General features: G+C 56.5%; 1 protein-coding gene across 1 annotated transcript; it reads right to left on the bottom strand.

The window, feature by feature from the left end:
- Nucleotides 1-3,700: 3,700 nt before the first annotated feature.
- LMAN2 (lectin, mannose binding 2) lies at nt 3,701-15,766 on the bottom strand. The gene is made up of 8 exons (XM_062188630.1): nt 15,388-15,766; nt 15,099-15,217; nt 10,167-10,284; nt 9,020-9,099; nt 8,701-8,862; nt 8,507-8,621; nt 5,938-6,057; nt 3,701-4,367 (listed from the first exon to the last, which is right to left on the bottom strand). Exons 1-8 carry the CDS (start codon nt 15,578-15,580, stop codon nt 4,207-4,209), a joined length of 1,068 nt encoding a protein of 355 aa, XP_062044614.1. The 5' UTR covers nt 15,581-15,766; the 3' UTR covers nt 3,701-4,206.
- Between the last annotated feature and the right edge of the window lie 5,802 nt (nt 15,767-21,568).

Raw genomic sequence — 21,568 nt, 5'->3', positions numbered from 1 at the left:
ATGTTCCCCAAAAACCACCAGGAAGAAAAAGAACTTGCCTGCAAAGGAACAACAAACACATCCATCAGACTTCTGGTCGGTCAGCAAAGCTTCAACTCAAGTGTGAATCGAATAAACGCATTTTCAGACACAGGAGTTCAGAAAGACTGCCACTCCCAAACCACATCTAAGAAGTTTGATTTTAAAAAATATTTATTTATTTAAAAGGCAGAATAACAGAGCAAGTAGGAGAGGGAGGGAAGGAGAGAGAGAGAGAAAGAGAGAGGGAGAGAGAGAGAGACTGAGAATGAATCATCCATCCACTGGTTCACATCCTGACTGGCTGCAAGTCAGGGCTGAGCAGGGGCCCAGAACCCCACCTGAGTCCCCCACGTGGATGGCAGGAACCCAAGTGCTTGAGTCCTCACCCACTGCCTCCCCAGGGCATAGCAGGAAGCTGGACAGGAAGTCAGCTCTGACTCCTGACCCCAGCTTCCTGCCGGTGCAGACCCTGGGAGCCAGATGACGGCTGCCGCCCGCGTGGGAGTTCCCACCCATGTGGGAGACCTGCATTGAGTTGCCAGCTCCCAGCTTTGGCCCTGGCCCAACACTGGCCATCAGGGGCCTTTGCAGAGTGAATCGGAAGATGAGAACTCTTTTGTCTTCCCGATGAGTAGAAAATAGTTCAGAAAATGGGGAATCTGGAGACAGACATGGCCGGGGGAGACAACGTGAAGATGGCCATGCTGTGATGGAACTGGAAGCCGTCCCGAGTCTACAAGCCAAGGCGCTTGAGGACGGCAGGCACCGATGGCCAGGAAGACACAGCACCCACGCCCAGAGCCCTGGACAGTGCAGGGCCCTGCCGACACCTTGGCTTCAGACCCGCAGCCTCCATGACAGTAGGTGTCTGCCCTTTGGTCACGAAGTTTGCAGCAGCTTTTCACAGCAGCCCTGACAAATGAGTAAGAGCGTTATCTGACGTGCTGTATTTTTAACTCCCTGCTGGACCGCAGCCTCCACAGGGACGAAGACTGTGTCCCCTCGGTTCTCTCTTGCAACCCCTGTTGGTGCCTGAAAGGGTGCACGGCACAGAATGGGCGAGGGAATATTGGCTGTAGGCCTGCATGGCCCACACATGTCAAAGGACTCAATGTCTACATGGGGGAAAGAGGCAGGTGCAAATAACAGAACACACGGCTCACGGCACTCTGAACAAATACGCATTTATTTATTTTTTTCCACATAAAAACCCAGCGGTTAGCAGCCCCTCAGCCGTGTCATCGAAACCCACCTTTATCAAGCTCTGCGTGCTCACTTCCGCCCTTCTGTGCCTGCACACGGTAGGGGGAAGATGGAGACGGCGGATGGGCTTCCCTGCACTGAAGAATCGGGAAGTGGGGCCTCCTCCAGCACCTATGGCCACAGCACTCACCCGGCCGCCTGAGCTGGGAAGCAGCAGGGGAGGCGGCCGAGCGCTCCAAGAGGAGGAGAGCGAGGGGCAGTACCACGAGTGTCTGCCTCGCGGCGTGGGAGGGAACGGTGCTGGGACAGCACTGACTAGCGGGAGGTGGTGGAGAACACGGAACCCTCTCTCACACCCTACACGAAAAACCAATCCCAAGTCGATTAAATGCTGAATTTGAAAGGCAACATTTTTTAAGCTTCTAGAAGAAAAATCTTTGGGAAGAGATCAGTAAATGACATTCAAACATCAACTGCGTACCAAATAGCATCGCTGGGAAAGCCAAGAGCTAAGCACTCTCAGTATATGCAGTGCACAGAGGGCTGCTATGCAAGAATTTCTACACACCAGCAAGGAAGAGAAAAAAGGGGCAAAAATGAAACCACCAGAGGACACACAAATGATTTATAAAAAAAAAACCTCTCTCAATCTGACTAGCAGAGGAAAGCACACCCAAACTGTGCCCTTAGAGAAATGGAAAACTCTGCCGCCGCTGGGCGGGGCGGGGCGGTCTCAGCAGCCCCCAGCGCCTGGGAGCAGAACGAGGCCAAGCCGCTCCGGGACGACCCGGTTTCCAGCCAGAGCCTGATCATCTGCAGGACAGGCCAGGAAGAAGCACTCAGCTCGACACGACCGGACTCAACAGTACTGAGCTTCAAAAGGCCGCACCCCACCTCAGTCTTTAAAAATGAAAAACAAGACACTGTATTTAGATTCGTTCCTCATGGTCCGATCTTCAAACAACACACTGAAAGTGCGACGCAGCAACCCCCCCGGGAGCAGGAGGGAGCCGAGGGCATCCCTTCCTTCCCAGCGGGCAAGGCATGTATGTTTGTATTTAACTTCTGCTTGATGACGTAACTTCAAGTTGAAATGCTCATGGCAAAAGCCTAATGACAACATTATGTCCCTGTGTGTGAGCACACACTGCTGGGAAAAGCCCTCTAGGGATGAACTTCGAGATGACAGACTGCTCATGGATGCACATAAAGACTGCGCTCCAGGGGCGCCCACCCAGACAGCCAAGTACAGAGCGGCCGATCACTGCCACCCACGCGGGACACCTGGAGTCAGCTACAGGTTCCTGGCTCCAGCCTGGCTCGGTCTGGCTGTTGCAGGCATTTGTGGAGTCCATGGGCAGATGGAGGATCCGTCTCTGTCAAATGGGCAGGGCAGGGCAAGAGGGAGGAGAAAGCAAAGAAACAAGCTAACAGCCGAAGGGGTGTCCAGGCTGGAGTGCCCAAAGAACCAGGCAAGCAGCTCTGAAAACAGCCCCTGCCCCCGCTCCACGTGGACTAGTAAACCGGAAGTGAAGGAGGCAGGCTCCAGCAGCTCTCCAGGTGAGATCCTGTAGCCAAGGCTGAGAGCTACACAGTACCAAATACCACTGTGCCTAAAACGGGCCGACGGCTGTGAAGAGTGGCACACAGTAAGCACTCAAGGTTTGCTGCCCTGTTCAAGTAAAGAAACTGTTCTGGGGAAGGCAGGCTGTGAATTATCTCAACCCGGAGGCTGCTGGGAGGGAAACAGCTCAACCGCCCTGGCCCCCGTGAGTAATCTCTGGACACTGAAGCTGCTAGACCGAGAGTGTGTTTCGGGAAGGATGACAGCAGTCAGACCGCAAGGCTGGAAGGAAGAGTTCGTTCTTGGGCCTGCTTCACGCTGCTACACTATCCAGGTCTCTGCTTGGTGACCTTCCTCACGAGGTCAGCCTGCAACAGGAAGGCAGGGCTTGCTCTGCATGCGAGAGCCTCAAAGGTCACTGAGCCGAGTGGGAAGGAGACAATGGAAACAAGAAGTCACTGACTCCACGAGTCCCCAAGAGGGGCAAGCCAGGACCAGGGCCCGGACCAGAGCAGGGGGCGGGGACGCCCTGATCCAGGTGGGAGTCTCTCACCTCAGCTGCTGGCTGCCTCCCACCCGCGACCATCTGTGCCTCCCAAGGCACTCCAAAGGCAACAGGACAGCCTGTCCTCCTGACGCCAGGCAGTACCTTCCAGACCTTCCCTAGACCTTCCGCTTGCTGAACTGCCTACCCTGGCCTAGCTTTGGGCTGAGGTCACCCCCTTGCCCCAGAGGCCTGGAGCACATGCGGGATGGCACATGCCCCAGGTCCTGCCAGCCAGGTGATGCGGGAAAAGCGTTCCATGGCCCCCTGAGAGTCTGGAGACGGGCCTCTGCTGCAGGCCGGAGGGAGTGAGGCTGCAGTCGCCAGGGAAGAGGAGCCAGCCCCCCGCGACGGCCGCACAGCTGAGGTTGGTTATTCCACTTTATTTAGCAAACAGTTGCACCCTGGGCCCCACCCAGCTGCTCCTCCAGCCCTGCTTGAGGCCTGTCTTGGGAAGGAGCTGGGGGGGCCGGGAGGGAAGGCCCAGGTTCCCCCCCAGGCCTTGTCTGCCACCACACACACCACACCTCGGAACAAAGTCACTGTCCTGCGTCCTCAGCAGCCTGCTAGTGTTCACCGGCGGCTGGCAAGGCCTCTGGCTGGCTCAGGCGAGGCCCCAGCTCCCACGCCACTGTGCAAGGGCCGCCCCCTCCTGCGGTGGGGGATGCCGAACCCGGCTCCCTGGCCCTGCTGCCTGGCCCTGCTGGGCAAGAAGCAAATATACGAAAATACTTTAATCATTTCTTCAAAACAGTTAAGAAATAAGGTTGTCTTGTTTTGCTTTTACAATCCCAGTAAAAAAAAAAAAAAAACAAAAACAAAACAAAAACCAAGTTCACATTAGTGCCTGGGCCCGGTCGGCCCTGCCCAGCGCTCAGTAGAAACGCTTGTTGCGCTCCTGCCGCTTCTGGAACACCACGGCCCCCACCACGGCACAGACGATGATGCCCAGCAGCGCGCACAGCAGCAGCAGGAACACCCGCCACCCGGTCAGGGGCCCGCTGCGGAAGTTCCCTGTGGGGTCGTCCACGTTGTCTGCAGGAGAAGAGAGGGAGGGGCGTCAGCACCGCCGGCCAGGCTCCGGGACCCAGCGGCGGGGCTCCACATGCACCCTGCATGTGGGCCTGGGTTCTGCTCACAGCCTCAAGAATGAGGGTCGGAGGTCAAGTGAAACAAATCTCGGCTGAGCTCTGAGGGCCACAGGAGCTGGGTGAGGGCAGGACCAAGGAGCCCGGGACGTGAGGCCTGGGATGCGTTCTGCTGCAGAAAGCTGGTTAAAAACGGTGATTCCCGGGCTCCCAAGGACAGCCCGACTCCATGCTGGGAGACCCAGAGATCAGCCCACGCTGTGGTCTGAGGTCCCCACCTGGAGAAACACAGCCCTGGCCAAAGACCACCCTCCCCACTCGCAGCCTCCCGGGGGTCTCCCAGATGCTCAGCTCGCTTCCCCCCGACCCCGAGGCGCGTGGTATCTTGGGGACCCTCACACTGTGGACCAGGCTCTACCAGACACTCCTTCCAGAGTCTGCCCAAGGAAATGGCTTGCCTGAGCCCCATTTCTGCAACTCTGCCTGCTCCCCTACACAGACTGGGGGGTCTGCTCAGGCCTCGGGCCCCAGGCTTGCCTCTTGGTCACATCCCCATAGCCCACTGGCCAGGGCCAGCCATAGGCTAACGCCTCCCTGCCTGCACCACCTGACCCTCGGCAGCCCTGTTGACCCATGCTCACCATGGGCCTCTGGCCTGCACGGCCACTGGTTGAGGTGGCTTCCTGGGTGGGAGGCATCTCCCTGGCCCCCTCAGACACTAGGCTGAGTCCCGGGGCAGGGCCCACGTGATGCCCAAGTTGCCAGCACCCAGCCCACAGCTAGGCAGGGAGCGGAAGCTTCGGGAACATCTACTGCAGGATGGATGGAAGGGCATCTGAGAACCGGTTAACTCTGGCCTTGTCAGCGGGGAGGGCAGGGGGGGCGAGGAAGCAACACAGACGACAGCTCTGAGAGCACTCAGAACCCAGAGGGTGCAGAATGGTGGTCTACTGCTGAATTTTCCTGGACCTCACAATATCCGATCTCCAAAATGTGAGATGGCATGTGAATGGCGGACTCTAACGTCCATCAAGTGGGGAGACACTGGGCGTGGGACCCAGGGCTGGGCCAAGCCCCTGCTCCCTGGCCGGCTCCAGCCACAGGCATGGGCGGGTGGGCTGGGCTTCTCCACACCCAGGGCCCTTAGTGCCATGAGCAGAACACCGTACCACCGGGAGGAGGCGTGGCAGCTCATCAGTGCCGGGGGAGGAGCTCAGGCTTCCGGGTCTGCAGGAGCCCAACGCCCAGGCCTGTCTCCTGCTCTCTCACCAAGCCCCGAGGGACCAGTCTCCTGGCCAGCAACAGGCAGCCCAGCACAGGAGGAAGCGGACGTGAGGGGAGGAGCTGCTGCCGCCTCAGCAATCGCACGGCCAGGGTGTGTGATGGAAAGGCTCTGGAGGCTTCTTCCTGCCTCGCTCACTCACTCAAAGATGCAACAGAACTGACCAGACTCGAGCTGCTTCTGCAACCCGGGCAGGCGGATCCCGAGCCAGACCACGCCGCACACACACGCATACCTTTGGGCGACTTAAGGAAGTTGACGCTGGGCTCGATCTTGGTCCAGTCGATGTTCTCCTCGTCAGGCGTGTGCTCTACCATCAGCTGGAACAGCTTCATGGAGATGATGTCATGGTTATCTGCAGACAGAGAGGGAGTCGGGAACAGCCCGCACCCACGGCGCCTGCCCCTCCACAGAGAAGCTGCGGCCCAGCGCATGAACAGGCCACCATGCACGGTCACCAGGACAAGTTAGCGAGGACGTAGTTGGCACAGATGACTCACTGCTGGGCGACAGGGTGCACTGGACACAGAGGCGAGGTCCAGCACGACCGTCCTGGGGCTGACGGAGGAGCCTGACCCTCCTCAAGCAGGTAGCTGCCGGGTGCTCCTGCCAGACCCCGCTTGGATGCAGACACACGACTTGGCGACCAGCTGAGGGTCAGCCCCAGCACGCCATCAGCCAACTGTGTCTGAGGGGACTCGGAGAGAGCCTGGCCTGACCAGTGCGGCCAGGGGCAGGCAGGAACCTCGCCGTGACACAAACAGGCCACCTCACTTTAGAAAGGAGGGGATGAGGCTCAGAGCCGCGACACGGGTCCCGGCCTCCCTAAATCCAGCTGTAAGCGCAGTCTGAGGAACGGCCTCATCTGTAAAGATCCCCTCTCTGACCGCTAGGAGTCAGCAAGCCTGTGGAACCATGAAGGGAGAACTAGGGCGGGGCGGCACGGCACCTGAGGGCTCTGCAGGCAGACTCCAGGTCCCAGGGGACCGCTGCTGCTTCTCGCTGGGCATCCTGGGTGTAGCCACTACCTAAAGGAACTCGCACCTCCCACCACCACCTGGCGCCCCCACTGGCTCTCCCAGCTACCTGCCAGCCCTTCACTGGCCGGCTCCTGACAGCCCAGAGCGCATCCCCAACCACAGATTGGGCACATTCCAGAGACAGACGCTTCACACGCTGTCAGGTGAAATGCAGGTAACCTAGGGGCGGGGACAGGGGTGGGGACGGAGACCCAGACCTGGGCCAATAGCAAACCAGCAGCAGGGCAGGGCTGATGAGACCACTTTTTGCTCTTTGGGGCATACAGGTGAAACTTCCCTATTAAAAACTTTAAAGCAAGGCCGGCGCTGTGGCTCAACAGGCTAATCCTCTGCCTTGCAGCGCCGGCACACCGGGTTCTAGTCCCGGTTGGGGCGCCGGATTCTGTCCCCTTTCAGGCCAGCTCTCTGCTATGGCCCGGGAAGGCAGTGGAGGATGGCCCAAGTCCTTGCGCCCTGCACCCCATGGGAGACCAGGAGAAGCACCTGGCTCCTGGCTTCGGATCAGCACGATGCACCGGCCGCAGCGGCCATTGGAGGGTGAACCAACGGCAAAAAGGAAGACCTTTCTCTCTCTCTCTCTCACTATCTACTCTGCCTGTCTAAATAAATAAATATTAAAAAAAAAAAAACTTTAAAGCAAAACCTCCCAATGATGGACATTCTGGGGACTACCAGGACCCAAGCACCCTCCTGGTGACAGGGGAGGCGCCTGGTCAGCAGGCAGGCTGCAGGCCCTGGGAAGCTTTGTCCGGAGGATAAACAAGCCCTCTGCTGGGTTCCCCACGTCAGCAGGAGCTGGCTCCAGGCCTGGAGTCTTCTGCATGACCCCAGTAGCACTGGGAGCCACAGCCAAGAGCCACCATCAAGTGCCACCCAGGCTTGGTGTCCCAGCAAAGCCAAGCAAGCCAGAGGCACCTCAGTGCTACCAGGCACCCATGGTGGACCAAACGAGACAGATCTTGGCTTTATGGTGCTGACGACTGTCACCCATGACAAAGTCAACCGCATGGCAGACTCAATGGTAAGTGCTATGAAAAGGAATAAAGCCGAGAAAGGCGATGTGCGTGCGCTAGGACTGGACAAAGGGTACAATGAGGGGAGGCTCCGCTGAGGTGACACCTGAGTGACTCAGACGAGGCTGGAAATGGGGGACCGGTGTTGTCTTACACTAGGTGAGGGGCTGCCTGCAACACTGGCATCCCAGACAAGTGCCAGTTTGAGTCGCAGCTTCCTGCTCACGCATCTGGGAAAACAGCGCAAGATGGCCTGGGTACTCGGGACCCTGTCACCCAACTGGGAGACGTCAATGGAGTTCCTGGCTCCAGACTTCAGCTTGGCCCAGCCCCAGCTACTGTGACCATCTGGGGAGTGAACCAGCTGATGGAAGGTCTCTCCCTCTCTCTAACTCTGCCTTTCAAACAAATTTTAAAAATCTTGGGGAAAAAAAAAAAAAAAAAGGCTGGAGACAGGAGGGTGCTGGTGTTCATGGAGCTGCTGGAGGGCGCTGTGAGCAGGGGGTGCAGAGAAGAGGAGGGGGATGAGAAGGGCTGGGGGCAGGGCCTGGAAAAGCTCTATCATATGGTGCCCTCAACTCTGCCTAAGACAGCAGCCACGCTGAGCCCAGGGCAGGGCGAGACCTCACGTGCTCTCCACGGACTCACTCTGGCCGCTGTGTGGAGACGTCGTGGGCAGCGAGGGGCGAATCTGGGAGTGCCTAGGGTCTGGCTTAGAGCTGGGTGTGGAGCCCTGCCCATCTGGACTCACCAGACAGATCGCCGGTGCCGGCCGAGGCTCCGAAGTAGTAGCCGGTGGGCAGCCGCACTCCTGTGATGTCAATGCAGTTTTTCCACTCGTTCTTGTCCTCCAGGTCCGTCATCACCTGCAGCCGGCCGGCACGTCAAGCACGCCCCCAGGCCGGGCTGGCCCACCCCCGGCCTCCCTGCCTTGCGCCAGCTCACCGTCAACCGGCCCCGAGAGTAGCGCACAGCCAGGAAGGTGTCGTGATCCCGGTTGCGGAAGTCAGCCGTGCAGCCCGCCAGCTCAGTCCAGCGCCCATCCTTGCTATGGTCGTAGGACAGGGAGCCATTGTTCACCATCACCGAGATGTACGGGAACACGCGCTGGGACCAAGACACCGGTTACTCCGCAGGCAGCCCAGCCTGTGGGAGGGGGCAGGGCACCCACCACGCCAACCCCTGGAGGCTCCTTCTGTGCAGAGACTAGGGAGAAGTCCTAGCCCCCCCTCCCCCAGCCAACTGCCAAGGCCTCCTCTCCTACCTCAGTAGTCTCATCGTTGGGATATGTGTCCAGGAAGATGGCCAAGCCATGGAAGTTATCTTTGCTTCCAAACACAGGCCCTGGAATTTTATAAGGAGACGTTCTCATCATGGGCGACACTGGAGGTGTCCCGTGGCACCCGAAGGGCCAGGGACATCATGTGGGGTGGGGGACGAGAGGGTCCAGTCCACCAGCCATTCACTCAGGAGACAAGCCCTCGAGAGGAAGCTGAGCCGGGGAGCAGGGAGGCTTCTCCCCAGGGTGTGGCAGAGTGGCTGGCGCTCTGCACTGCAAGGGGACAGCCACCTGGCCCTGCACTGAGGCCAAAGCTGGTGGTCAGGGAGTAGCTCGTCTATGGGGCAGGAAGGACCCCTATGGAGGAGACTGTCCCCCAAACCAGGGGCAGCAAACTCAGCAAAGCGCCAAGGGGGAGACACGAGGCTCTGAGGCCTCTCATGGTGTCTGCTGCTCAGTCTTCATCTGTTTGCCTTTCTCCTCATTAAGCTTTGTTTTTAAAGGGTCTCAGAGTCTTGTGACGGAATTTTGGTCAAGTCGCTTCTATGTTTTTGCATTAAAAAAAAAAAAATAACCGTCAGGGTGGGCATTACAGCAGAGCAAGTTAAGCCACCGCTTGGACAGCCTACATCGGAGTGCCTGGTTCAAGTCCTGGCTACCCCACACTTCTAATCCAGCTTCCTGCTGATGTGCCTGGGAGGCAGCAGATGGTGAGCCGAGTACTTGGCTTCCTGCCACCCATGTGGGAGACCGAGTGCAGTTCCTGGCTCCTGGCAAGTGAGCTACAAGATGGAAGATGGCTTTCTCTCTGTCTCTCTAACACTCTTTTTAAAGAATGAATGATTGAATGAATGAATAAGTCAGTAATAGGTAAGTATTGTTTTTAAATGGTGAGATGGTCGAAACCTGATCCCAAAGGGCACCATGGGCACTGCAGGACCAGCTGCTCTCCCCTGCAGCAGCACAGGACTTGGTCTCCTGACAGCGGTGCACAGTAGGGCAGAGCCACATGAGCCCATGGCCACTTGCTTGTCCTGCCCGCCCCCACCTTCCTGGGGGTCCAGCTGCCATGCCTGCGCCTGTCCCCTGTCCCCAGGCCTGGCAGGGCCGACCTAAGCGAGCACTGCCCCACCTGGCACAAGGCGGTCCCGGGTGTACCACAAGGCGATGCCATCTCCATGGAGATTCTTCTTGCCCGTGCCGTGGACTTTGAAGTGGACATGCATCTCCCAGTCCTTGAGGAAGCATGGCTGTGGGAGAGCGGAGAAGCTGTTCAGAGCTCCCTGGGTGGTCCAGCATGGATCTCAACTTCCCCCACCCTGCCAAGATGGGGCACTTGCTGGTACAAGGCCAAGAGGCAGGATTACGAGCGTCACCTGCCACCGACCTCAGACACCCCCCTCCCAGGATTTGGGAGCAGCTGACCTCCTGCCCTCCTCCTAGGCTGTCCACTTCACCCACTTTGATCACTCTCGCCAACACCAGCCAAGCTCATTGCCCTGCTTCCTCCCCAGCCCCACTGCTCCTGCCCTGGAATCTTGTGGGAGAGGTGCACCCCCATGTGAGCCATCTAGCTTACAGGAAAGAAGGCAGAGGCAGAATTACTGGTCCTCGGCAGGGAAGGGGTGGTCTTGATTCCACGCAGGTCTGACTCTGACACTTCTGCTCTGCCTTCTCTACTTCCCTCTGCCTTCAGGACCTCAACTGCACCAAGTGCTCTCCGGTCTCCCATCCGCATGCCCTCCCTTCTGTCCAGCCTTCCTAAGTGAGACAGGCAGGCTGGGTCAGCAGCTGCCAGGACTCGAACCCTGTCTGGCTGACCGCAAAGCTTACCCCTTGGCCAGTACAGGCCCTGCCTCCTGCAAACCCACCCCGCGTAAGTGCGGTACCAGAATCGGGGCTGGGCAGGGCTCTGCCCTGGGGCCTCTGGACCACCACAATGTGAGGAAGCAGATTAGCAGCTGTGACAACTGGGAACAGAGCTGGGCAATGCCGACGGCGGGGCGACAGCTGGCCTTACCCACCACAAAGCTGCTGGTGAAACTAAGGGGTCAACGCACACTCTGACGAGAATCCAGTTTGAGAGAGCCTGCAGATGGTATGTGAGCAGCGATGACACGAAGACCCGTCAGCAAGGCAAACCAAAACGAGGCTGTGGGCCCATCAGACCGGCAGCTATTAAGATGATTCATATCGAGTGTGGGGCAGCGTAGTGGGTAAAGCCACTGACTGGGATGCCGGCATCCCACAGGGGTGCTGGCTTGAGTCCCGGCTGCTGCACTTCCGATCCAGTTCCCTATTAATGGCCTGGGAAAAGTAGCAGCAGACAACCCAAATGTTTGGACCCCTGCACCCATGCGGGAGACCAAGATGAAACTCTTAGCTTTGGTCTGGCCGAGCCCTGGCTGTTGCGGCTATCTGGGGAGTGAACCAGCAGATAAAGATCTCTCTCTGGGGGGCCAGCGCTGTGGCGTAGTAGGCTAATCTTCCGCCTGTGGCACCAGCATCCTCTATGGGCACCAGTTCACATCCCAGCTGCTCCTCTTCCCATCCAGCTCTCAGCTATGACCTGGGAAAGCAGTAGATGGCCCAAGTGCTTGAGGCCCTGCACCTATGTAGGAGACCCAGAAGAAGCTCCTGGCTCCTGGCTTCAGATTGGCACAGCTCTGGCCATTGCAGCCATTTGGGGAGTGAATCAGCGGATGGATGACCCTCCCCGCCCCCTCTCTCAATTCTGACTTTCAAATAAATAAGTAAATAAATCTTTAAAAAATACACACACACACACACAAACATAATGTGGATGAGGACACAGAGTAACAAGACCCTAAAACAACCAGCAAGGCTGTAAATGGCCCTGTTTCCTATGGGAAACATTTTTAACAAAGTGAGGCTTATCCCCTAAGTACTTAAACCTAAAGACATCAGGGACCGGTGCTCTGGAGTAGTGGCTAAAGCTGCTGTATACAGCGCCAGCATCCCATATGGGCACACGTTCGAGTCCCAGCTGTTTCACTTCCAACAACCTGGCTCCCTGCTATGGCCTGGGAAAGCAGTAGAAGATGGCCCAAGTGGTTCAGCCCCTGCCACCCATGTGGGAGACCAGGATGGAGTTCCTGGCTCCAGCCTAGCCCAGTCCTAGCTGTTGTGAGCACTTGAGAAGCGAACCAGGGAATGGAAGATCTCTCTCTTTCTCTGACTCTGTCACTCTGCCTTTCCAATAAATTTTTTTAAAAAGATATCAAAGATAATGGGGGGAGTTAGAAAGCAGCATCAGTGCTGTTCTCATTAAAAAAAAAAAAGGGAGTGGGCACTGTGGCACGGCGTGCTAACTCACCGCCTGGAATATACACGTCCCATATCAGAGCTCCTGGATTTCCTGCCTCTGCTTCAAATCAGCTAATGTACCTTCTTGCTAATGAGCCTGGGAGGCAGTGGAGGATGGCCCAAGTACTTGGCTTCCTGCCACCCACGTGGGAGACCCAAATACAGTTCCTGGCTTCTGGCTTCAATCTGGCCCAGCCCCAGCTTTTCCAAGCACGGTGGATGGAAGATCAGTCTCTCACTTCCCCTCTCTGTTACTCTGCCCTTTAAGTAAATAAATGAAACTTCAAAAAAATTAAGTTTATAGGTATAGTTGAGGAAAAAAGTAAAGAAATATAAACGAATACTAACAACGGGTAACTTTGGGGCAGGAACTAGGGGGAATGTTTACTTCCCGTGCCTGGCTATGGTACACTAAACAAATCTGTAACCAGAAAAAACGCAAGCTGGGGTCGGGTGTCGGGCTCAGCAGTGGAGACACCACACCCACGACGCAGTGCCTCGTCTGAGTCCAGACTGCTGATCAATTTCTTGCTAAGGCACACCCTGGGAGGCAGTAGACGCTGGCTCGAGTACTTGAGTCCCTGTCACCCACACAAGAGATCCGGACTGAATTCCAGGCTCATAGCTCAGCCTGGCCCAGCTTTGGCTGTGTGGGTATTCGGGGCACGAACCAGTGGATGGAAGGGGTGTGTGTGTGTGTTTACAAATAAAGTGAAAATAAATACACAAATGAATGGATAGGAAAAAAACAAAACAAAACAGAAAATAAAGTAGAACCTGCTTTCCAGGAGAGAGGAACAAAAACTCAGAGGGCCAAGGCCCACCAAGGGCAACGGAAGGCTGTGCTCTGGGTTGACGGCAGCCCCTCTGCTGCCACTTCCCTTCTGACCCCCTGGGGAGGGGGCCTGGCTGCCTCCTCAGCCTCCCCTGAGCCACCCCTTCATCTGGGAGGACCGGCCCACCCCCAGCCACAGCAGATGTCCATGGCTGCTCGGAAGACAGCAGGTGTTCCGGCAGTTTGCTGTCTCTCCCAGAGCAGAGTGAAGCCTCTCTCCAGCTCAGTGCGGGACGGGGTGGTTCTTGTGAAATACTGGACAGAAGACTCTAAGAGTTCCACACAACCTTCAGGAATGTTGGGGAGTCCCAGACACCCTTAAGGAACGCAGGTGGGGCCCGGCAGAAAAGGCCTCCAAAGGTGAGCAGGCAGGCTGGGAAAGGAAGACGAGGCTACCGCACGGGACAGAGGCTGTGGGGATCCTGCCAGGCCTGGGACACTGCCAAGCCACGCACAGTGCCAAGCCACCTGCTCCACGCCAGGTCTGAGCCATGACTGGCACGTCTGTAACTTGTGGCTGAACCCGATTTCGAGCAGTGCTGGCACAATTTGTACCTTCCCTTTTGTTTTTAGAATGCTATGCTGAAAGCATTTTCGTGAAAAATCACACTATCAGTTACAAGCAGTATCTGAAAGCCCGAGACAGGGTAGTGTGACAGAATGCAACTCGACGGTGAAGTACTCTCTGAGTGGGTGGCCCTTGGACCTGAGACTCAACAGATGAGAAGGCAGCAGGCAGGCGTGAAGAGCCAGGAGGTGGTGTCCCACACGGCGGGAACAAGAAGTGCAAAGGTCCTGAGGCTGGAACACAAGTCACAGAAGGAACCACCGCAGGTGCCAGGCAGCGGGGTCCAGACTGCGTGCGCGCCATGTACGTTCTTCCCTTCACAGAGACCCCAAGCGCCAAGAGTCAGAATGGGGGCTGGAAAGCAACCCCAGATGCCCCTACCAGCAGCGTGGAGGCTCAGGGCAGGAAGGAGAGGAGGAGCTGAGGGGCCAGGCAGAGGTAGCAACACAAGGACAGTGTGGGCTCCCAGAACTAAATAAGGAAATCAATCAGAGAAGACCAGAGAACACAGCGATGGTGGAAACTAGGACATCAGCCAAGAGCTTGGGCTGTGGGAAGGGTTGAATGAGGCAGGCTAAGAGCAGGTTCCCTCCCTAGCTGGGACCAGTCCCAAATTATTCCCCATCACCCTTCTCCTGAGACCTCCTCTGAGGGCAGCCTGTGTAGCCACAGGCCAGCAACACTTCAAGCTCCCAGACCCGAAGAGGGTGATGTCACAGACCCCCAAACTGCCCAAGAGTCCAGAACCTCCTACCGCCGATGGCAAGATGCTCACCCAAGCACCGGGGCAAGGGGTTGAGTCTGCACCCACGACCAAGAACATCCCCCACTGTCCAAACGGGGAGCCCGGTGTAGCCAGTGAGCTGCTGGGATACAGATCAGCCCTAGGAGAGCGTAGGCAGCATTCATGCCATTCACTGTGTAATGTCCCGAATGCCATCTCTCAAACAGCCCGTTTTGAGAAGTAAATGCAATTAAAGGCATGGTAAGCGCTTGCCACACAGCAAAACACCCAAGACAGATCCGGCTCATTCCATTCTTCCCGCTATTGGGGGAATTCAGTTCAGTCTGGGGGCTCCTCCACTTTCTGGCACTACGCCTTCCAGGTAAGGCACTTTCGACTTCGAGCCTGGGCATCGGTAACGCGGATAACATCGGCGCGCTTTTGCACGGGAGTGACACCCAGTAACTACTCCGTCTCAGGATCTCACTCACTCCTGGGGGAGGGAGTGGGGCGAGCCGGAGGCCGAAGGGCGGGAGAGGAAGGGGCAGGTCCGTACCCCAGACTCGGGGAGGCGGGGAGCAGCCCGCCCAGCCCCCTGGGAGCGCCTCACCTGGTGGTTCCAAATGGAGCCCTCTTTACTGCGCTCATCAGGGGTCAGACGCACGTACTGGCTCGTCAGCATAGTGCTGCCCTGGAAGTCCCAGAGGGGCATGGAGCTGGACCCCACACCTGTGGGCAGAGATGGACACAGACAGGTGCGCCAGGGGCCACGGCAGGGCTGGTCTGGCCAGCGGCGGGAAGCCCACAGAGCCGCCGCCGCGCTCGGGGGGGAAGCGCGCCCTCCCCAACCCCGGCCGGCCTCGCCCTCCACCCTCGCTCAGGCCCGCCCCAGGCCTCACCTTGGTAGGGCTTGATGAGCGAGTGCTCCCGCTTGAGGTGCTCACTGTTGCCGTCTGTGATATCCGCGGCCACCGCTCCCAGCAACAGGACAAACAGAAGTGTAGTGGGGCCAGGGCCGGGGCCGGGAAGCCCAGGCCTCCCCGGGCACCGCCGGCCCCAGCCCCAGCGCCAAATCCAGCCCTCCGCCGCCATTCTCCTCTCCTCTCGGCCACTTCCGTCCGAGGACTTCCGCCTTCCGGGTGTCCCATTTAATGGCCTTCGGCCGGAAACCGTCCAACCCGAGTGTCACCGGGGAGTTAAAGAGCGAAGCCTCGCAGCCGAGGGGGGCGACAGCTTTATTGGCTGGGAAGCCCCCATCCTGTTCCCTCTCCGGGGCGGCTCCAAGGCACCTGTGGGGGCAGCCCCAGCGACGGGTTCTTACGAGCGACAGGGGCTGCAGCCAATCACGGAACAGCACGTTCGGCTTGCGAGCCAATGAGGAGCAGAGAGGTGCTTCGAGCCCGGCGGGTGGCCGAGGGCGGTCTGTGAAGCTGGGCCCGCTGGACCTTGAAGTTTTTGTGGACTCCTCGGCGGGGTGGACGCTCTTGGGCTCAGGCCACTGGTCGCATTCATTGAATAACTTCTCCCAGTTCTGGGAAGCGAAGCTCTAAGTTGAAGGCGGGGGCCTGGATTCCAGCCCCCACACCGCTGTGGCCTCACTGGGTGGCCCCGGATGAACCGTTAAGCCCTGTTCCTGACATCATGCGCCCTGACTCCAAGCCTTTGGGGACTTAAGTCACTTGGGGGGTCTCCCTCACCCCCAACTTCTGTGGCCCAGCTGAGATCCTGGCCTGGGACACCAGTGATGGTGGGAATCCGGAAAAGTCCCCTAGAACTCCGGGAGCGCTGGCTGTGGATCGGGCCGAAAACTGGTGGCCTGCAGCCAAGAAGAACTCTTTTTGGTCTGCTAATGCTATTTGTTTCTTTTTAAATTTTTTGTTCATTTAAAAGGCAAAGTTACAGAGAGAGGGCGAGGGAGAGATGATCTTCCATCTGCTGGTTCACACCTCAGAAGGCCACAACCACCAAAGCCAGGAGCTTCTTCTGGGTCTCCCACGTGGGTGCAGGGCCCCAAGGAGGTGGGCCATTCTCTTCCACTTTCTCGGGGAGCTGGATCAGAAGTGGAGCATCTGGGTCTCCAACCAGCGCCCATATATGGGGTGCCGGCATTGCAGGCAGTGGCTTAACCCCTACACCACAGCGCCCACCCTCTGCCAATACTATTTCAATGAGTGACTTAACTACTAGATTTTTTAAATTGTTACTTATTTGAGCAGCAGAGAGATGGACAAAGAGAGCCCCTATCCACTGACTCCCCATACACCTGAGACCAGGGCTCGGGGCCCCCACATGAGTGACAGGTATGCAGACACGTGAGCCATCACCTGCTTCCTCCTAGGGTGTGCTGTAGCAGGAAGCTGGAGCTGGAAACACCCAGGCAGCTTCATACGGGGTGCTGGTGTCTCAGGTGGCAGCGTCACACTAGGCCAAACGCCCTCCAATATTTTTAAATCAAGATACTTAAATTCACATTAGAAATCTAGATTTCAGGTGTTTTGCCAAAAAAAAGTGGGGGGAAGCAATCAGCCCCTTTCCCACAGAGAACGATGGGCTGGTGGTGAGCCCCTTCCTCTTGTAAGCTGTCGCTGCCTGGTTGCTGATTTACAGCAGCTGTCTGAATTAACGATCCCTGGTATAGCTCACAAGGTGAGATGCTGATTGATTGGCCCTTTATTTTAAGTTGTTGCCCTCTTAATGAACTTATTCAGAATTGAATGCTGACACATCTTTCCTGGGCTATATGCTATTATATTTAATAGTCACTTTATTATTAAAATACTACAATTAATGATGTGTGTACTATGTGTGTGGTTTGTGTGCACCCTTCCAAAGATTCACCTTCACCTTTATAAACAAGGTCAGGTATGTTCCACTGGGCCTTCATGAGGATGGGATTGTTTTTTATTCTTTTAAATTTTTTGGGGGGGGATGCTGGTGCTGTGGCGCAGTGGGTTAAAGCCCTGGCCTGAAGCACCAGCATCCCATATGGGCGCCAGTTCAAGTCCTGGCTGCTCCACTTCTGATCCAGCTCTCTGCTATAGCCTGGGAAAGCAGTAGAGATGGCCCAAGTCCTTGGACCCCTGCACCCACCTGGGAGACTCTGAAGACGCTCCTGGCTCCTGGCTTCGGATGGGCACAGCTCCAGCCATTGTGGCCAACTGGGGAGTGAACCATTGGATGGAAGACCTCTCTCTCTGCCTCTCCTTCTCTCTGTGTAACTCTGACTTTCAAATGAATAAATAAATCTTTTTTTAAAAGTTCTTTTTCAAGATTTATTTATTTTGAAAGAGTTACAGAGAGAGAGACAGAGATCTTCCATCTACTGGCTCACTCCCAAGATGGCCATAATGGCCAGTGATGGGCCAGGCATGAGTGGCAGGGACCCAAACACTTGGGCCATCTTCCACAGCTTTTCCAGGCCTCTAGCAGGGAGCTGGGTCAGAAGTGGAGCAGCCAGGACATGAATCAGTGCCCATATGGGATGCCAGCATCACACGCAGTGATTTTACCCACTATGCCACAATGCCGGCCACAGGATTGTTTTTTAAAGGTTGATTGATTGATTTGAAAGGCAAAGTGAAAGAGATTGATCGATCTGTCTGCTGGTTGACTTCCCAAATGCCTGCAGCAGGAGGGTTGGACTAGGCCAGGAGCTTGAACTTCATCCAGGTCTCCTGTGTGGGTGGCAGGGGCCAAGTACTTGGGCCATCCTCTGCTGCCTCCCAGGCTCATTAGCAGAAAGCTAGGTTGGAAGTGGAGGTGAGACTTGATCCCATGTGCTCCAGTGTGGGATAAGGATGTCCCAAGTGGTGGCTCAACTCACTGCACCATGGTGCCTGCCCTGAGGACTGGAATTTGTGTTGCTTTGGTCACTGGGAAGTAATAGGTGAAAGAATGGATATTTGTTCCAGAACCTGGGACACTGCCATGAAGAATGAGGAGGAATCAGCCAGGGGAGGAAACGCATTCCCTGCAGGGGGAACAGAAGAGGCAAAGCCGGGGAGGGAGGCGTGAACGCATATGGAATACGAGCAATTTGGAATGACTGAGGAAGGAGCAGGGTCACTGGCTGGGGTCAAAGGTTGAAGGTCCTTCGCAGGATCCCATGGGATGGTCTTGTGCACGAGAGAGATCTCTGTGGGTTTCTCTGGCTATGGTGAGAACAGACCGGAGGGGGAGTAGGTAGGGAGACTGACTTCACTATGACCAGGGGAGAGAAGACAAGGCCCAACTGGAAACATGAGAACTTGACAGCAGTGTTCCCATGGAGTGGAGAAAACTGGGCGAGGGCCACGCAATAGGAAGTCCGGGGTTAACTGGGGTCCCCGTGCTGAAGCTGTGGTCAGAGCTGGGATCTGAATCCCCAGTGCAGAGGTAGAGGAGGCATCTCTGCAGTTGCAGGAGTGGATAGACTTAGGGGAGCCCCAGCCAGCACCTCTGACTGGGCTTTTGGGAGGAGGAGGATGAGCGATTGGTGCCTGGGCTGCTGGTGGCCCAAGGCTGGCTCTTGGGCACCCCCCAGCACATTCATAGCTTAGCAGATCTCTAACAGGGTTGAGAACCTTGAGCCACTCACTGCTTTCAGAGCCTTGGCTTCCCAGTCTGTAAATGGGGATAAAATGAAGGTGTGTTGGGGGGAGACACCGTGAGCTATCAAACACCCTGCAAACCTAAGTCCAGATCAACGGCACAGAGGACAGGCAGTCCCCACTCATCATCACCCCACAGCCCCCTCCTAGGCACCCTGACATGGTCACACACTTTCCTAAGACCACCAGCAGCAATGCCCCAGGCCCACCTCTCACACACAACAAGTCTGACGGAATCCCTGTGTCTGAGTGACCTGAGCAAGGTATCTAGAAAGGGGCAAATCAGGGCCAGGAGAAGAGGTGTGTTAACTGGGGTCACGTTGACTGCTACAGCAAGAAGGCCCTAAGGTAGCCATGGACTTCAAGGAGCTCAAGTCTAAAGTGGTGTGCTGAGTCAGTGGGTAGCCCGCTGTCATGCACAGACCCTGGCTCCTTCCTTCCTTCCTTCTCCATAACCCTCTAGGGCCTATCAGCTTCTGTATCCAGCCAACAAAAGGAGAGATGGAGAGTGTCGGGACCGGCGCTGTGGTGTAGTGGGCTAAAGCGCCAGTTTGAATCCCAGCTGTTCCTCTTCCGATCCAGCTCTCTGCTGTGGCCTGGGAAAGCAGTGGAAGATGGCCCAAGTCCTTGGGCCCTTGCATCCATGTAGGAGACCCGGAAGAAGCTCCTGGCTCCTGGCTTTGGATTGGCCTGGCTCCACTGTTGTGGCCATTTGGGGAATGAATCAGTGGACAGAAGATCTCTCTCTTTCTCTGTCTCTCCTTCTCTCTGTCTGTAACTGTGTCTCTCAAATAAATAGATAAAATATTTTTAAAAAGAAAAAATAATGGAGCGTGTCACCGCACATACTTCCAGCCTTTGGCACTTGATTCACATTCAGTTGCTGGGAAGTTGGCTCATGGCCGCAGCTGACTCCAAGGGAGCCTGGGAGATTAAGTTTAGCCATGTGTCCAAGAAAGGGACATGAACTTGAGGTTTCAGAAATATCCATTGTCAGGATCAGCACTGTGGCGTAGTGGGTAAAGCTGCCACCTGCAACCCCAGCATCCCATATGGACGCTGGTTCCAGTCCTGGCTGTTCCATTTCCTATCCAGCTCCCTGCTAATGCTCCTGGGAAAGCAGCAGAAGATGGCCCAAGTGTTTGGATCCCTGCACCCATGTGGGAGACCTGGAAGAAGCTCCTGACTCCTGGCTTCAATCTGGCCCAGCACTGTTTGTTGTGGCCATTTGGGGACTGAACCAGATGGAAGATCTCTGTCTCTGCCTAACTCTACCTTTCAAATAAATAAGAAAAAAAAAAACTCTAAGGAAGCCCACACTCAGAGTAAAATATAAGGCCTTGTAGCTGGGACATACATGTACAAGAGACAAGCCGAGGACCCTGGCTAACAGTCTCGAGTCCCTCCATGGCAGGAGCAGCTGAGATGGCAGGGTGCTCCCTGCAGCTGACAGCGCTAGCAGTGAGTGGAATGTTTGTGGCCCAGGATGTCCGTGTGATGGGGGCTGGAGGTAAGGCTGTGGGGAGTTAATTGGGTCATGAGGAGCCATCTCTTAGGATAGGAAGAGTGCTATTATTTTTAAAGATTCGTTTATTTTATAGAAAGGCAGATTAGAGAGAGGGAGGAGAGAGAGAGAGAGAGAGAGAGAGAGAGAGAGAGAGAGAGAGAGAGAGAGAAGGGAGAGAAAGGTCTTCCATCCATTGGTTCACTCTCCAAATGGTTACAATAGCCAGAGCTGGACTGAGAGAAAGGTCTTCCTTTTGCCGTTGGTTCACCCTCCAATGGCCGCCGCGCTGCGGCCAGCGCACCGCGCTGATCCAAAGCCAGGAGCCAGGAGCTTCCTCCAGGTCTCCCACATGGGTGCAGGGGCCCAAGGACTTGGGCCATCTTCTGCTTTCCCAAGCCGTAGCAGAGAGCTGGATCAGAAGTGGAGCAGCCAGGACTTGAACTGGCACCTATACAGGATGCTGGCACTGCAGGCGGCAGCTTTACTCACTATGCCACAGCGCCAGCCCTAGGATTAGTGCTATTATATGAAGAAATGGGAGAATGTGAGGAAACAGTAAAAAGGCAGCAAATCAGGAAGAGGGACTGCCCCAGACACCGGATCTACAGGAGCCTGGATCGGGGACATCCCAGCCCTCAGCACTGTGGGAAATTGGGCCGGCGCCATGGCTCAACAGGCTAATCCTCCACCTTGCGGTGCCAGCACACAGGGTTCTAGTCCCGGTCGGGGCGCGGATTCTGTCCCAGTTGCCCCCCTTCCAGGCCAGCTCTCTGCTGTGGCCCGGGAGTGCAGTGGAGGATGGCCCAAGTCCTTGGGCCCCTGCACCCCATGGGAGACCAGGAGAAGCACCTGGCTCCTGGCTTCTGGCTTTGGATCAGCGTGGTGTGCTGGCCGCAGCGCGCTGGCCACGGTGGCCATTGGAGGGTGAACCAACGGCAAAAGGAAGACCTTTCTCTCTCTCTCACTGTCCACTCTGCCCGTCAA

The sequence above is a fragment of the Lepus europaeus genome, chromosome 4 (assembly GCF_033115175.1).
Source record: "Lepus europaeus isolate LE1 chromosome 4, mLepTim1.pri, whole genome shotgun sequence".
NCBI classification, from domain to species: Eukaryota; Metazoa; Chordata; class Mammalia; order Lagomorpha; family Leporidae; genus Lepus; species Lepus europaeus.
Note: the sequence above shows the minus strand (reverse complement) of the source record. Positions and strands in the feature narration are given on the sequence as shown.